The sequence below is a fragment of the Geotrypetes seraphini genome, chromosome 9 (assembly GCF_902459505.1).
Source record: "Geotrypetes seraphini chromosome 9, aGeoSer1.1, whole genome shotgun sequence".
Classification (NCBI taxonomy): domain Eukaryota; kingdom Metazoa; phylum Chordata; class Amphibia; order Gymnophiona; family Dermophiidae; genus Geotrypetes; species Geotrypetes seraphini.
The window spans coordinates 66421679-66438302 of record NC_047092.1 but is presented as its reverse complement, the minus strand read 5'-3'; the positions used below and the strand labels follow the sequence as shown (position 1 = coordinate 66438302).

The 16624-nt window shown below is 43.1% G+C and overlaps 1 protein-coding gene across 2 annotated transcripts in view; it reads right to left on the bottom strand.

Moving 5' to 3' along the window:
* The window catches only part of ARID2 (AT-rich interaction domain 2), an 817990-nt gene that overhangs the window by 592859 nt on the left and 208507 nt on the right, over positions 1-16624 (bottom strand). For both annotated transcript variants that reach the window (XM_033959297.1, XM_033959298.1), the window contains one exon: positions 11036-11103. In XM_033959297.1, the coding sequence (XP_033815188.1) occupies positions 11036-11103 (68 nt within the window). The remainder of the gene's footprint in view (positions 1-11035; positions 11104-16624) is intronic.

The window sequence follows — 16624 nt, the reverse complement described above, 5'->3', positions numbered from 1 at the left end:
GCTGGACGCAGTACTCCAGGTGAGGACGAACCATGGCCCGGTACAGCAGCATGACAACCCTCTCCGACCTGTTCACGATCCCCTTCTTAATCATTCCCAGCATTCTGTTTGCCCTTTTCGCTGCCGCTGCACATTGCGCGGACAGCTTCATTGTCTTGTCGACGAGTACTCCCAAGTCTCTTTCCTGGGGAGTCTCTCCAAGTACCGCCCTGGACATCCTGTATTTGTGCATAAGAGTTTTGTTACCGACATGCATCACCTTACACTTATCCACATTGATCCTCATCTGCCATGTCGCGGCCCATTTCTCGAGCGTGCTTATGTCACGTTGCAGGTCTTCACAATCCTCCTGCGTCTTCACTACTCTGAATAACTTCGTATCGTCCGCAAATTTAATCACCTCACTCGTCGTACCAATTTCCAGATCGTTTATAAATATGTTGAAGAGCACAGGTCCAATCACCGAACCCTGCAGCACTCCACTGGTGACGCTTTTCCAGTCCGAGTATTGTCCATTTACTCCCACTCTCTGTTTTCTATCCGCCAGCCAATTTTTAATCCACGTGAGTATTTCACCCTTGATTCCATAACTCGCAATTTTCCGAAGTAGTCGTTCATGTGGAACCTTGTCGAAAGCTTTCTGAAAATCTAGATATACAATGTCGACTGGGTCACCCTTGTCTATCCATCTGTTTACTCCCTCGAAGAAGTGCAGCAAGTTCGTCAAGCAATATCTTCCTTTGCTGAAGCCATGCTGGCTGGTCCTCATCAGGTCATGTCCGTCAAGGTGCAAAATGATGCGGTCCTTTATCAGTGCCTCTACCATCTTTCCTGGTACCGAGGTCAGACTCACCGGTCTGTAGTTTCCTGGATTATCCCTCGAACCTTTCTTGAATATCGGCGTAACATTCGCCACCTTCCAGTCTTCCAGAACCCTTCCCGATTTGATCAACAGATTGGCTATTAGTTGAAGCAGTTCAGCTATAGACCCTTTCAATTCCTTGATTACCCTCGGATGGATGCCATCCGGTCCTGGGGATTTATCATTTCTAAGCCTATCGATCAGCTGGAATACCTCTTCTAGACTGACCGTCAACCCTGTCAGTTTCCCACCTATAGCCTGTTGGCTTCCGGTATGTTGCATATATCCTCTTCGGTAAACACAGATGAAAAAATTGTGTTCAGTTTGTTGGCGATGGCTTTGTCCTCCTTTAGCACTACCTTCATTCCTCGGTCATCCAACGGCCCCACCGCTTCCTTTGTGGGTCATTTCCCCTTAATATATCGAAAGAACGGCTTGAAGTTTTTCGCCTACTTGGCTATTTTTTCCTCATCGTCTCTTTTGGCCCCTTTTACCACCTTATGGCACCTGCGTTGAAGCTGTTTGTGCTTATTCCAGTTTTCATTCATTTTTGACTTTTCCATTCCTTAAACGAAGTTTTCTTGTCCTTCATCGCTTCCTTCACCACTACAATGAGCCACGCCGGTTCCTTCTTTTTGGATTGGGGGTGATGATGATTTTGCCGAGGTCAGTTGGAAAATTACCATCTGTGAGCCTGGTTTGTATCCATTGTAGGAGTAGAGTACGGAACTTTGTGATCGAGGATTTTAGGAGATATGGTGGGCAATGGTTGAGATCACAGGATGCATGGCTGTATTTATTGTAGAGTTTGTTGACTTCTGCCCAATGTATCTTGGGGAATTGGGACCAAGTTCTGTCTGCAGCAGATGATTCATTTTCTGTGGGAAGAATTGTGACTTCAGTTAGGTGGGATGGGGTACTATTGAGGGTAGCTCTGGTGTTTGTAATTTTATTCTTGAAGTGTTCTGCTAGGAGGGTGGTTGAGAGGGGGGTATTGTTAGTAGTCATATAGGGTTTGGTATCAGTTAGATCTTTTAAAATTTGGAATAGTTTTTTGGTGTCTTGGGTTTCCGTGCCTATTAGGTTGGTGTAGTGTATTTTTCTCTTTTCTTTTAATTGTAGTTTGTGTTGTTTGTTAATTTTTTTCCAGGCAGTTTTCATGTGATCTAGGTTGGTTTTTCTCCATTTTCTTTCCAGTCGTCTGAATTATCTCTTGAGTAGGAGTAATTCATTGTTGGTCTGATCGTCTGCTGGTTCTGGTTTTGGTTTTAAGTGGGGCTTGTTCATCAAGGATGTTAATGCTCAATTCGCCCCAGTGTGAAATGAAGTCCTTGGGGTTGCATTCTTGGATTGTTTCATCTACTTTTGACCAGAATTTTGTGGGATCGATGTGTTTGTGTGAGGTGTAAGTTATTATTTTGGATTTTGGTGTGGTTTTGTTGTTGGTCCAGTTGAGGCTTAAGGTGTATGAGTAGTGGTCTGACCAGAGGGAAAGTGACCAAGTTCCATTAGACGTTTGAATTTCTGAAGTAGATGTTTGATGGGTCATGAAGGCTGCGATGTCAAGTTGGTGTCCTTTCTCATGAGTAGTTTGTGGGTTTAAAATTTGGAAGGATAAGGCATTGAGAAAAGAAAAGAGGTTATCCACTGGTTTGGATGATTGGTCTTCAAGATGCGGTATACAAACCTAAGGATTAGATTAGATTAGATTAGGTTTAGATCTCTTAGGTGTAGGTTGTATGCTGCTGTTAGTGAGTTTTGGTATATGAAGTTTTCAAAATCCGGCCTTACTGTGGTCCAGTTATCCACTGTTATGTAACAGAGCATGCAATTTAGTAAGTTTTGACATGCTAGACGGTCCATGTATGGGGTGGATGTTTTTTCCAGTATATTTAGGGATAGGGAGTCTTTGCTAATCCTCCTCCTCTTTTTTTCTCTCTGCAGGTCACTAATTTTGTATCCCTGAGGGCAGACTTTTGTAATTCTTGGGTCTGCGTCTGATGTTAGCCAGGTTTCTGCGAAGAAGAGGCAGTCTAGGTTTTTGTTTTTTATCCAATTTTTTATAAGTTGTTTTTGGGCCTATGGCTCTGATGTTTAAATAGGCACATGCAAGTGTGGTGATTTCTTTTTGGTAGTTGTGATTCGTTTTAGGGTAGATGAGTGAATTTGGCGAGGTTTGGTCTTGGGGTGTGTTGATCTTCTTCCCCATGCTGGGGAGATGGGACGCTGAACGCTTGTTTGGTGGTTTGAGTTTCTGTCTATTGAAATTCTCCTGTTGGGGTGGTGGGTTTTGTTTGTAATTGAACTAGTAGGTGTGTTGGGTAGGTTGTTTGCTACTACCTTCCAACTGAAAATAAGAAGGATTATCAACAGGATGATCTGGGTATGTGTTTGTGGAATTAGTTTCATTTTGAAGGTTGGGGGAAGGTAATTAGAGGAAGCGTGGTTCTCTGTGATTAGATTGTTGTTCTTGTGTTGTGTCCGGATGGGTAGGAGTATGGATTGTGGAAAGAGTTGTTAGGAGTGGATGTTGTAGTAGAGAGTAGGTTTTGACGTAGTTGGAAGGTAGGTCTCTTCGCTACGGCGAGCGCCTTTGACGCATGCCTTAGATGGCGCGCCGTTAGGCGCTGAGCCTTTTAATTGGTTCAGCGGTGCACCGATGGGAGGGGAGGGGTGGAGTTCGCTCCCACGCCCAGGATGTGCTTTCTTCTGCTCCTGCTCTGCCCTGAGTGCTCCCGGTCCATGGAGGAGGCTGTGTGGTCCGAAGCGAGGTAGGAGGCAGAAAAAGTAAAAATCAAACTAAAACTAAAAAAACAACGTGTTGGGGAGATCCCGCTGAGCCTTTTAACTGGTTCAGCGGTGCACCATCGTGAGGGGAGGGGCAGAGTTCGCTCCCACGCCCAGGGTGTGCTTTCTTCTGCTCCCGCTCTGCCCCGAGTGCTCCCGGTCCATGGAGGAAGGCTGTAGGAAATTATCTCTCCCTGAACCACAGACTTAGCTGTTTCCCACACTAGCGATGAGGTGTCAAAATGGGCACCATTAGTTTCACAGAAAGTGTACCATTAGGTCACGAGATGCGCATGAAACTTACTATCCTTCTACAGATAACTAGGAAGCGCAACCCATGAGGCTCAACCGATGTCCATGTTAACCGCCACTCACACATAATCAGAGATTTCAATTTGGCCGATCCTAGTGTCGGAAAGCTCAGAGAATAAAGCACGAGAGTAAGATTTAGTCAATTCAGGACAATGATTCGTGCACCCTTGAGACATGGGTAAAATCTTTCCCCAAAGGATGCATGGCTCTCCAGGCGTCCACAGAGCAGAGAAATACCCATAGTATATTTTTGTGATTCCCTCCCCACCCCTTTCAATCAATCCCAAGAGGGATCGGCCACCTCATTAAAGTCACCGCTCAACACCAAAGGAATGTCCCCTTAGACTTTTAAGAGGTCAGCCAAATTATGAAAGAACCCCGCTCCAGGATTATTTGGGGCATAAATATTAAACAGAATGTATGGTTTAAAATTCAAACTAACAAAGGCTATAATATACCTAACCGCAGGATCCATGAGAGTGTCATGTACTTTCAATTGTAAATGCTTCCCCACCAATATGGCAAAACCCACCTTTTTCCCCTGAGCTAGAGTCCAGGACCTTGACTACCCACCATGTGCACAATTTGGCATGCTCCAAAGTCAAATACGTCTCCTACAAAAAGGCTACAGCCTGATTCCAGCGGAGCTGCCTGAAAATATTTTATCTGTTAATTGGCGAATGAATACCCCCTAAATTCCAAGAAATCGGTTTAAGGGACATAGAAGTGAAACAAAACAGAGCATAAGAGCAAGAAACCAATGCAACACACAGAGGAGAGATGTCCCAACCCACTCCCTCACCCCCTTCCTAAGCTCCAGCAACCTGGAAACCAGAACTGGTAACCCTATAAGACCCATAAAACCATCCCCCCAATCCATCCTAAACCCTCCCCCCCAAAGCCCCAATTCCCTAATATCCCAGAGCACCTCACTAGTGCCACTTCTGTAGGAGCATAGGGACCCCACAGTGAAAATTAGAAAGAGAAATACCCCTGAAAGAGAAAAGACAACAGCCAAACAGCCCGCAGAAGGAAAACCTATGTAGACTAGTACATCACCCCCCAAATGAGTGACAGAAGAAATAGAAAAACAACACAGCTTCCTCCAGGGACCTGCCCTGGGATGCAGGCTCTGGGCATCAACAAGCACTGCAAACAGATCAGGAGTCCAAAATTACAGGCAGAGGAGAGAATGCTGGACGAGCAAGGAGACCTAAGTCAATCAGGAATTCCACCCTCCACTCTCCCCAAAGAGGGAGCGAACACCAGAACCCAGGAGTGAGGACAAGCAAAGACAACACCAATGGCACACTCTGCAGGCAGCATGGAAGTGCACAGCCCAAGCATCAGGCCTAACAGTCCCACAGAGCCCAAATCAAAACCCTTCCAGATGAGCAAAGTTAGGGTTTAGGCAAAGTTTGAAAGAAGGAACTCGCCGCTGTCACATCTTCAAAATAATGTGTGGCTCCTCCGTGAAAGATTTTCAGACGAGCAGGGTACATGAGGCTAAAGCGCACTTCTGTGAACACAAGGGTGAAAAAGCCTTCGTGGCTTGCTGGACTTTCGTCAAGTACGAGCACAGTCTGTTTTTCATACTTCAAAGAGTTTCCCGCGTGAAGTGCACAAAGTATGGCCAGTTTATGCGCATAATGAAGAACTTTAAAGATTACAATCCTGGGCCACCCCGAGGCCTCGTGCTGCTGGCCCAGCCTGTGTGTTCTTTCGATGTGCATAGGGGCAGACAAAGAAGTAACCTGCAAAGTATCCACTAGCCAAGTCTCCAAAAAATTTATCAGAGTCTGGGCAGGTACTGATTCCAGAAGGCCCACCAATTGTAAGTTATTCCGGTATGACCGGTTTTCAAGATCTTCCAACTTGGTTTCAAGCTCCAGGAGATGTGTGGCTGTGATTTGGGAATCAGTTGTAAGAACTTGGACCTTGTACCCCACCGCGCCCACACACTGCTGAACTTCCTGCAGTTGTTTGGTAACCATCGTAAAATGCTGGTCCATGGCTTCCGATTTGTCCAAAATCATTTGAAGCTGCTTGCCCACTGGGTGTTCCAACATTGCCTGAACTTCCATAGTAACCTCTGCCGCTCAGGCTGAGCTAGGCGAGCTCAGAGAAGGGGAGGCTGGAGCCACTAATGCCACCATCTTTGAATCAAGTTTCCCTTTCTTACGATCTTTGCGCGCAGGTTTTGATGCCATCAGACACAGATCCAAAGTGCAGAAAAGTCCCGCATATATTCCACGTACTTCCCTGGGTTTCGTGACACCTCACCCGAGCAAAATAGAAGGGGGTAAATTAGTTTTAACAGCTATTCATTGTGGAGTCCAGCAGAGCCAAGGTGACATGTCTTCACAGCTCCATGGCTCCACTGGAAGTCGCGCGATTTACCTTTAATAAATCCATGTTGCCTTGGATCTTGTAATCCATTAAATTCTAAGAATTTCACTATCCTTTCCTTCAGCAACATTTCCATTATTTTTCCAATAACTGAAGTGAAGCTTACCAGCCTGTAGTTTCCCCGCTTCATCTCTGTAACCACTTTTGTGAAGAGAGCCCACATCTGCTCTTCTCCAGTCCCACAGAACCTCTCCAGTCTCTAAAGATTTATTGAACAGAACCAGAACCTCTCAATATCCTGGGATGGATCCCATCCGGTCCCATAGCTTTGTCCACCTTTAATTTTTCAAGTTGTTCATAAACACTTTCTTCCATGAACGGTGCGTTATCCACTCCATTCTCAGGTATAACTTTGCTGACCAATTGCAGTCCTTCTCCAGGTTTTTCTTCTGTGAACACCGAACATTTGCTTTTTCTCGTCACTCTCTACACAGCGGTTCACACAGCGGTTCACACCTTTCAGTCTCGTAATTAAATTTTTTGTCTTCCTCCTTTCACTAATATACCTGAAAAAATTTGTCTCCCTTTCTTATATTTATAGCCATTGGCTCTTCCTCTTGCGCTTTCACCAGATGTTTCTCTCTTGAATTCTTTCAGTTTCATCCGATATTCCTTTCTGTACTCCTCTTCCTGAGTTTTTTTTATATTTCACAAATGCCAATTCTTTTGTCTTTATTTTTTCCATCACTAGTTTGCTACTAAAGTCCGCACATTTGAAATCCAGGACTTTTGAGTTTTGTGTGATCATCCTCCTCTTTGGCTGATATATCGAACCAAACTGTATGATGATCACTACATCCGACGTGGGTCCCCACTTAGATTTTAAAGACACTTTCACAATTTGTATCGCTTTTTCTCTTGTGTGTTCCATCACCATTTGTCTGAGTAGAGCCCCTTGAAAGGCATCCACTATCTCCCTACTTCTTTCCGATTCCACAGACAGAACTTTTCAGTCCGCATCCGGCAGGTTGAAATCACCCAGCAACAGCACCTCTCCTTTCTTTCCTAACTTTTGTATATCTGTAATCAGATCTTTGTCAATTTGCTGCGATTGAATCAGAGGTCTGTAGACCACTGTTTCTCAACTCGGTCCTGGAGTACCCCCTTGCCAGTCAAGTTTTCAGGATATCCACATTGAATTTGCATAAACTTGATTTGCATACACTGCCTCCATTATATGCACATGTCTTTCATGCATATTCATTGTGGATATCTTGAAAACCTGACTGGCAAAGAGGTATTCCAGGACTAAGTTGAGAAACATTGCTGTAGACAACACCCAAGTGGATAAAAGTTCTATCTTCTATTTTTAAAACAATCCATATCGCTTCTTCCTTTCCCCAGGCCCCCCTGCATTTCAGTCACTTGGATATCTGTCTTTAGATAGAAAGCTACTCTTCCACCTTTTCGACCATTTCTATCCTTCCTAAAAAAGATTATAGTCCAGTATGTTGGCGTCCCATCCATGGGAAACACTGAACCATGTCTCTGTGAAAGCAACGATATCCAAGTTTGCCTCTAACATCAGGGCTTGCAGATCCTGATTTTTGTTGCTTAGACTGTGTTTGTGGTCCTTGTTTTCCAGCTACTATTCCGCAGCAATCTCATATTTTGTATAGTTTTTAATTTCAGCTCATTTCCTGTTGCATCACTAGAAGTGAATTGCTAATATTGTTGTTTTCATTGCTATCTTTATCATCATCAAATTTTACCTTTTGCTAGGGGTGCCACTGGAAGTAATCTCTATACATATGCCACTCCCTCATACATATGCCATCCCCACAATGTTCTTCATCTTCCATTCTCTAATGTTCTGCTCTTAATGCAGCAATCTTGTTCTGGACTGTGGAGTAGGAAGGACCCTTATCCCCTAATGTAATAGACACACTATCGTAAACTCATTTGGACAAGTTCTCTTTTGGGAAAAAGATATTTCATCACCACTTGGCACTCTTATGCAATGAAATCTCTGTTGTTTTGCATCATTTTCACTTATTTTATAATATTTTTGCTGTGAAGAAGCAGCAAACTGAACAAGGCCAAGACTGAGCTTCCTATTAGAGAATGGCAGGGGGAAAAATTTGTCCCATTCCCCGCAACCACTGTCCCCGCCCCATCCCCGCGACTACTATCCCCACAGCATCCATACAAGCCTCAGTACTGCAATATTTAACTTATACCTTCCTTATAAATCAAAGTTCTGGCTGCTGAACTAGAGAAAGAGATGTTCAGCTGGCAGGGCTTTGTTTAAAAATTTTTATAAACACAACTAATCCTAAAGCAAAAAATAAATAAATAAATAGAATTTTTTTTCTACCTTTGTTGTCTGGTTTCTGCTTCCCTCAACTTCTCATTCAATTCCTTCCATCCACTGTCTGTCTTCTCTCTGCTTCTTCCATTTGCTCTTTTACTGTGCCTCTCCCTTCAACCCCCCCCATAGTCTGGCACCCATCTTCTTCCCTCCGCGCCCCCATAGTCTGGCATCTCTGTCTTCTTCCCTTCAGTGTCTTTTCCCCACTCTCTTTTCCCCATTTCCCTTCAGCATCTTCTCCCCACTCTCTCTTCCCCATTTCCCTTCAGCGTCTTCTGCCCACTCTGTCTTCCCCATTTCCCTTCAGCATCTTTTGCCCACTCTGTACTCCCCATGTCCTTTCAGTATCTTCTCCCCACTCTCTGTTCCCCATTTCCCTTCAGCATCTTCTGCCCACTCTGTCTTCCCCATTTCCCTTCAGCGTCTTCTGCCCACTCTATCCTCCCCATGTCTTTTCAGCGTCTTCCCCCCACTCTGTCTTCCCCATTTCCCTTCAGCATCTTCTCCCCACTATCTGTTCCCCATTTCCTTTCAGCATCTGTTCCTCTCCACCCCCCATCAGCGTCTGCTCCTTTCCTTCATCACTCTTCCCTCTTGCTACCTCACCGCCCTTTGGCACCCCTCACGCGACCCCCCCCCCCCTCCCTCCTTCCTACCTACCCGAGTCTATCTCCCTCCCTCCCCTTTACAGTGCATTTTGAGTAACTTTTTCAAAGCTGTCGGAGCCTGCAAGCAGTAGCTTGTGTGTTTGGGCGGAAGCTTCTCTTCTGATGCAACCGAAATTGCGTCAAAGGAGAAGCTTCTGTCCACACACGCACGCTACTGCTTGCAGGCTCCGACGGCTTTGTGAAGTTACTCAAAAAGCACCACGAAGGTAAGGGGGAGGGAGGGAGATAGATAGATTCAGGTAGGTAGGAAGGAGGGAGGTGACCGCACGCGTTCCCTCCCTTAACTGCGGTGACAAGCCAATTCACCGCTCCACAGGACGGTGGATGGCCTTGTCCCCATATCCGCAGTGAGCACTTTTCCCCCTCTCACCGTTTTGGCAGATTACCTGCGGCTAGCCACGGGTAACAGCCACCGTGTCATTCTCTACTTCTTATCTTTCATCCTAAACCTACCTCTCCTCTTCCCCCATTCTGTGGATAACACACTCATCCTCCATCTCATCATCTCATAACCACAGGGTCATCTTTGACTCCTCTCTCTCTCTCTGCACAAATCCAACAGACTACTAAACTTGCCATTTCTTCCTCCTATATCACCATCAAAATCTTACCTATCCTTACTGAGCACACTACCAAAACCCTTATTCACATTCTTAACACCTCTCGTCTAGATTATTGCAACATCCTTCTCACAGGTCTTCCACAAAATCATCTCTCTCCCCTTCAATCCCTTCAAAATTCTGTTACATGACTTATATTCCGCCAGTGTTGCTATGCTCACATCTTCCCTCTCCTCAAGTCACTTCATTGGCTCCCTATCCATTACCTCTTATTTACTTAAAAGTGCATTCACTCTGCAAATCTCCTCTGTATCTCTCCCTATACCCCTCCCTGGGAATTCCATTCATTGGATAAGTATCTCTTATCTTTGGACCTTCTCTTCTACTGCCAACTCCAGACTCCGTCCCTTCTATCTTGCTGCATCATATGCCTAGAACAGACTACCTGAATCAGTACGTCAAGCTCTGTCTCTGGTAGCATTCAAATCTAGGCTAATAGTCCACTTTTTCAAGGTTGCTTTTAACACCTAACTCTTACCAAATGTCTGCTTTATCATTCCCTGTGAGAAATTCTCTAACCTTTTTTGTCCCATTTGTCCGTTTTGATTAGATTGTAAGCTCTATAGAGAAGGGATTGTCTTTTATATGTTTAATGTACATCTGGCTGTGCTATAGAAATTATAAGTAGAAGTAGATATGCAAAAAAATTAAATAATCAGGCTACAATTATGAAATTTAGGATAGACACATAAGAAACAAACTTTGATGGGATGAAAAGTATTAGTCTAAAAGTATGTAAAATAGGAAAAGCCAAAGACTTATCAGTACCCCCTCATATACTGTATTTGTCAGAATGCTCTTATAACAATTCATAATCTATAGATTTCATATCTGTTACTCCAAGTTTAGATTCACCTCCACTATATACATTCTTAGTTAAGTTTCCAAAAAAAGGGAGATGTGATAACTTACTTTCCTAAGAATAAAAATCTAGGAAGGCAGTTCATCTACAGGGGGGATATTCTGTCATTAGCAGAGAGGTTCCAATTTTCTATGCAATGAAAACAAAACAAATGTGCTACCAAAAATGTGAACTGAAAAATATTTAAGAAATTATTCCAATTACCTTAGCAAAATTTCTCTCTGTTCTCTCCTTCCATTCATCTCCAAATACATCAGAAAATGTTCCTAAACCTAAAAGCAAAAAGATAAATATAAGTTCGTATAAATGTTATAATCTTAAAGAATATCCCTAAGTAAATGTTACCATGCTACAGTTCCACATGATGCCTCCCTTCTTTAAATGCAGGTGGCTTTTTTTTTATCTTCACAAAAATACCTCATCTCTCTTACCTGAAAATCAAGTATTCCAATCATCTTTCTATTCATCACCATCATAAGGGAGATAGATAAAAGTAGTATTTTTAAAAGCATAGCCTTTATCAGTGATTCTTGGCTAGTGGAAGACTGCTGAACCTAGATAAACATTTCCTAAACATTGATGGAAGTGGGATTGAGCAATAACTGAAGACTTATGATTACATTCTGCGAGAATAAAGTTGGTTTGGATAGAGAAAGCAAAGGAAGTACCATAGTTACCAGTTTCTGCCTCAAAATGCCATCTTCCCTTTTCCCTGCAATTTTTAGCATTATTCTAGGATTCCTACATCTTTAACCACCCCTCTTCAATTTAGAGCCACTACTGCAGTGACCTCATGTGGCCAATACAATAAGCTGAAATCTTAAGAAAAATCAAATTCTTCAAAACTGCTTTTTATCCAGTAAACATATTGCAATATGGCAAGCTAGGCACATATAACTTACAAGCAGGACAGAGTTCAGGCATAGGCAAACTAGCTATGTGCCTAGAATCCAAATGACTAGAAGTGGTTCTACTAGCAGAAAAAATGGATGAGGAGACGAAAACCATCCCAATGGTAACCAGTTATTTCAAATTGATGCAAAAGTTTACTTTTTAGTATCACGTTACATTGGGGGGTCTAAATAAATTTAAATCAGAGTGGACAATGATCAGTCTGTTAGGGAGCACTTTGGGAATAGAGGGGCCTGAGCTCACCTTTTTACAGAAAGTTAAAATATTCAAATGGCTCAAACTTCTGAGTTGGTTGTCCAATTTGAACATATTTGGTATCATTAGCTGTCTAATAAATAGATGCAAGTTGTAATTTAGAAGTATTTTGGATGTAAAGAGTACTGTGCTCGACACTAGTGTAAATCCCTTAACATCAGGCTATGTTAAGAGATAATTTAAAAAAATAAAAACTTAAAAATTATTAAATGTAATATTTTACAAAATTCATACAAAACTTCAAATAACCAAAATTTAAATAAGACACACTATGTACATTAAACATTGTAGAAAGTGTTTTCAAAATGTGTCAAACTTTGAAACATTTATTCAGCATATTTGCACTTGCATAAACATGTGAATCTCAATTTTGCTTTTATATTCTTGCCTAATGAATGTGTATTTTTGCAAGAACATTTTACATCAAGATCAAAGACATCTTTTGAAGGGGTAGTGTAATCCAAACTGGAACCAGCTTGAAAAGGCATCATTGGCCCATGAACTGTAATCCAATGTTCTTCAAATGTTCTTCATTTTTAACCACTTCTCTTTTGAGATGCTTGTTGGGGGCATTATCTCTACGTCTCTGGTCTTGTGACAGAACACTTTCATTCTTAGGAGATCAACACTGGCATCATCAGTGCAAGATTTACTGGTGTTCAGTCAGCAGAAAAAGCATGAAAGAGAAGCTTGAACAATGCAGTTGAAAGAGATCATTTTGGTTGCTTTTCCTGCTTTGAATGAAATCCAGATATTTGCCTTGGGGTTGGCAATAATGATGCGGTGTAAATTACTCAGAAGTATTATTACATCTGTCTCCAACATAAACCATCCCAAATGATAAAAATTGGAGGGCATGAAGATGTACTAGAACTCAGATATCTGCCTTCTCAGGATTGCATTGTCCCATTGGAGTGCCATTTCCAGCATGGATTTCCTGCATAGAGTACTTCCATCATCTGAAGTTATATAGATGTATCTTAGTACTATACTTCCGTACATTTTGTGGAAAGATTTAACATAACTCCTTATCTGTGTTTGCTAAAAAGCTATGCCAGTTTCCTGGGACCCAAGCACTACCCAGGCATATGTTGTGGTATACCGGTTCCTCATTTTCTCCTCATGCCACCTTTGATTGTCAATGTGTGATACTGGTCCCAGACAATATCTACTCTTTCTGCCCTTTTCAAATCTTGCTGGATCCTTGGGTAGAAAACTTTCATGAAATATTCATCAAAAGACTTTCCTTGGACAGTTGTTTCAGGCAGAGTGTGAATCAATGCTCCACCATCAATAATAATGAACTCATAAGTATCTGGTTAGACTGGTTTCCATAATGCATGCCAACAAATCTGAATTGGTGCAGGAGTTGAGAGCCACCTCAGAAGAGAGTGCTGGTGGGCATGAATAAGATTCATGGAAAACATTCTCCAGATTTCCACCACGGCTATCCAGTGCAACAAATGCCTGCCCATTTAAGAACATAAGAATTGCCACTGCTGGGTCTGACCAGTGGTCCATTGTGCCCAGCAGGCCGCTCCCACGGCAGCCCTTAGGTCAAAGACCAGTGCCCTGAGTCTAGCCTCACCTGCATACGTTCCAGTTTAGCAGGAACTTGTCTAACTTTGTCTTGAATCCCTGGAGGGTGTTTCCCCTACAACATAGAAACAGAGTATGACGGCAGAAAAGGGCCGTCGGCCCAACAAGTCTGCCCACTCGAAGAACTCTCTCTCAACAAGAACCCTCCCTCTAAGAATTTCCCAGAGCGAACCCTCTCCAAGAACCCTTCCTCAACAAGAACCCTCTTTTTAAGCATTTCCCCGGAGCGAACCTACATGTTTATCCCATCGTCCCTTGAATTTGAGTGCGTTACTGGCCTCAACTACCTGACGTGGAAGACCATTATATCGATCAACCACTCTTTCGGTGAAGAAGTATTTCCTGATATCACCATGAAATCTCCCACCCTTGAGTTTGAGTGGATGCCCTCTGGTCGCTGTGGGCCCCGTAAGGAAGAAGATATCTTCCTCCACCTCAATACGGCTGGGAGGGTGTAGATGGGCTGGAGTAAGTCTTAACAGAGATTTCGGCAGTTGGAACCCAAGCACAGTACCAGGTAAAGCTTTGAATTCTTGCCCAGAAATAGCTAAGAAGAAAAAAAAAGAAAGAAAAAAAATTTAAAAAAATTTAAATTGAATCAGGTTGGGCAGACTGGATGGACCATTCGGGTCTTTATCTGCCGTCATCCACTATGTTACTATGTTATGTTACATAAGATATTTGAATGTCTCTATCATGTCACCCCTTTCTCTGAGTTCTTCGAGAGAATATAATTGCAGCCTGCTTAGGCGTTCTTCATATGAGAGATCCTTAAGTCCTGAGACCATCTTAGTGGCTATACACTGAACCGACTCCATTCTCTTCACATCCTTTTGATAATGTGGCCTCCAAAACTGAACACAGTACTCCAAAAGAGGTCTTACCATCGACCTGTACAACGGCATTATGACTTCAGGCTTACGGCTAACAGCCTCTAGAAGAGCGTTCCAGTTTTTCACCACTCTCTGGGTGAAGAACTTCCTTACGTTTGTACGGAATCTAACCCTTTTAACTTTAGAGAGTTCCCTCTTGTTCTCCCTACCTTGGAGAGGGTGAACAACCTGTCTTTGTCTAATAAGTCTATTCCCTTCATTATCTTGAATGTTTCGATCATGTCCCCTCTCAGTTTCCTCTTTTCAAGGGAGAAGAGGCCCAGTTTCTCTCTCACTGTACGGCAACTCCTCCAGCCCCTTAAACATTTTAGTCGCTCTTCTCTGGACCCTTTTGAGTAGTACTGTGTTCTTCTTCAAGTACGGCGACCAGTGCTGGACGCAGTATTCCAGGTGGGGGCATACCATGGCCCGGTACAGTGGCATGATAATCTTCTCTGATCTGTTCATGATTCCCTATGTAATCATTCCTAGCATTCTGTTCGCCCTTTTCACCGCTGCCGCACATTGCGCAGATAGCTTCATCGACTTGTCGGCCAGTACTCCCAAGTCTTTTTCCTGCGGGGGTCTCTCTGAGTACTGCACCAGACATCCTGTACTCATGTATAATATTTTTGTTACCGACATGTATCACCTTACACTTATCCACATTAAACCTTATTTGCCATGTCGCAGCCCATTTCTCGAGCATGTTTATGTCACGTTGTAGGTCTTCACAATCCTTCTGTCTTCACTACTCTGAATAATTTCGTATCGTCTGCAAATTTAATCACCTCGTTCGTCATACCAATTTCCAGGTTGTTTATAAATATGTTGAAGAGAACGGGTACAAGCACCAAATCCTGCGGCACTTCATTTGTGACGCTTTTCCAGTCAAAGTATTGTCCATTTACCCCCACTCCCTGTTTCCTATCCACCAACCAGTTTTTAATCCACGTGAGTATTTCACCCTCGATTCCATGGCTTGCAATTTTTCAAAGTAGTCATTCATGAGGGACCTTGTCAAACACCTTCTGAAAATTCAGATATACAATGTCGACCGGGTCACCCTTGTCTAACTGCCTCTTAACTCCCTAGAAGAAGTGCAAGTTCATCAAGCAATATCTTCCTTTGCTGAAGCCATGCTGGCTAGTCCTCATCAGATTGTACCCGTCAAGGTGGTCAATGATGCTGTCCTTTATCAGCACCTCTACCATTTTTCCCGGTACCGAGGTCAAACTCACTGGTCTATAGTTTCCCGGATCTCCCCTCGAAACTTTCTTGAAGATCGGCGTAACATTCTCCACTTTCCAGTCTTCCGGAATCCTTCCCGATTTGATCGACAGATTGGCTATTAGTTGAAGCAGTTCAGCTATAACCCCTTTCAGTTCCTTGATTACCCTCGGATGGATGCCATCCGGTCCCGAGGATTTATCATTTTTAAGCCTATCAATCTGCCTGCATACCTCTTCTAGACTGACTGTCAACCCAGTTTCCCATCTTCATTTTCGGCGTATAGCCTGTTGGCTTCCGGTAAATTGTGTATATCCTCTTCGGTAAAAAATGTGTTCAATTTGTCGACGATGGCTTTGTCCTCCTTTAGCACTCCCTTTATTCCATGGTCATCCAACGGCCCCACCGCTTCCTTCGCAGGTCATTTCCCATTAATATATCTAAAGAACGGCTTGAAGATTTTTGCCTCCTTGGCTATTTTTTCCTTGTAGTATCTTTTGGCCCCTCTTACTGCCTTATGGCACCTGCTTTGATGTTGTTTGTGCTATTTCCAGTTTTCCTCCGTTTTTGACCTTTTCCATTCCTTAAATGAAGTCTGTATGCTACTTATAATGCTGTACTTTTTTCTTAGATGATGTCTTCCTTTGAGTTTTCTGTTCATGGAAAAGTAACAGGTTGTTTTTCTTGACTGGTACTCTGAAAGATATGTTCTTTTTGTTAAGCACTACTTTCTGGAAGTTATCATCCTGCTCTTATCCCCTAGATTCTAAAACACAAACAGAGGCTGCAGCAGACACGTCAATACACTATTATCTGTTGTTATCAGATCTGCACTGCTTTTCTCAAAGGGATTTCCTCCATTCAGAATGGCATCCAACAAGTCTATATAGCATGGCGTTTAAAATATTGAGATGCACTTCCCTCT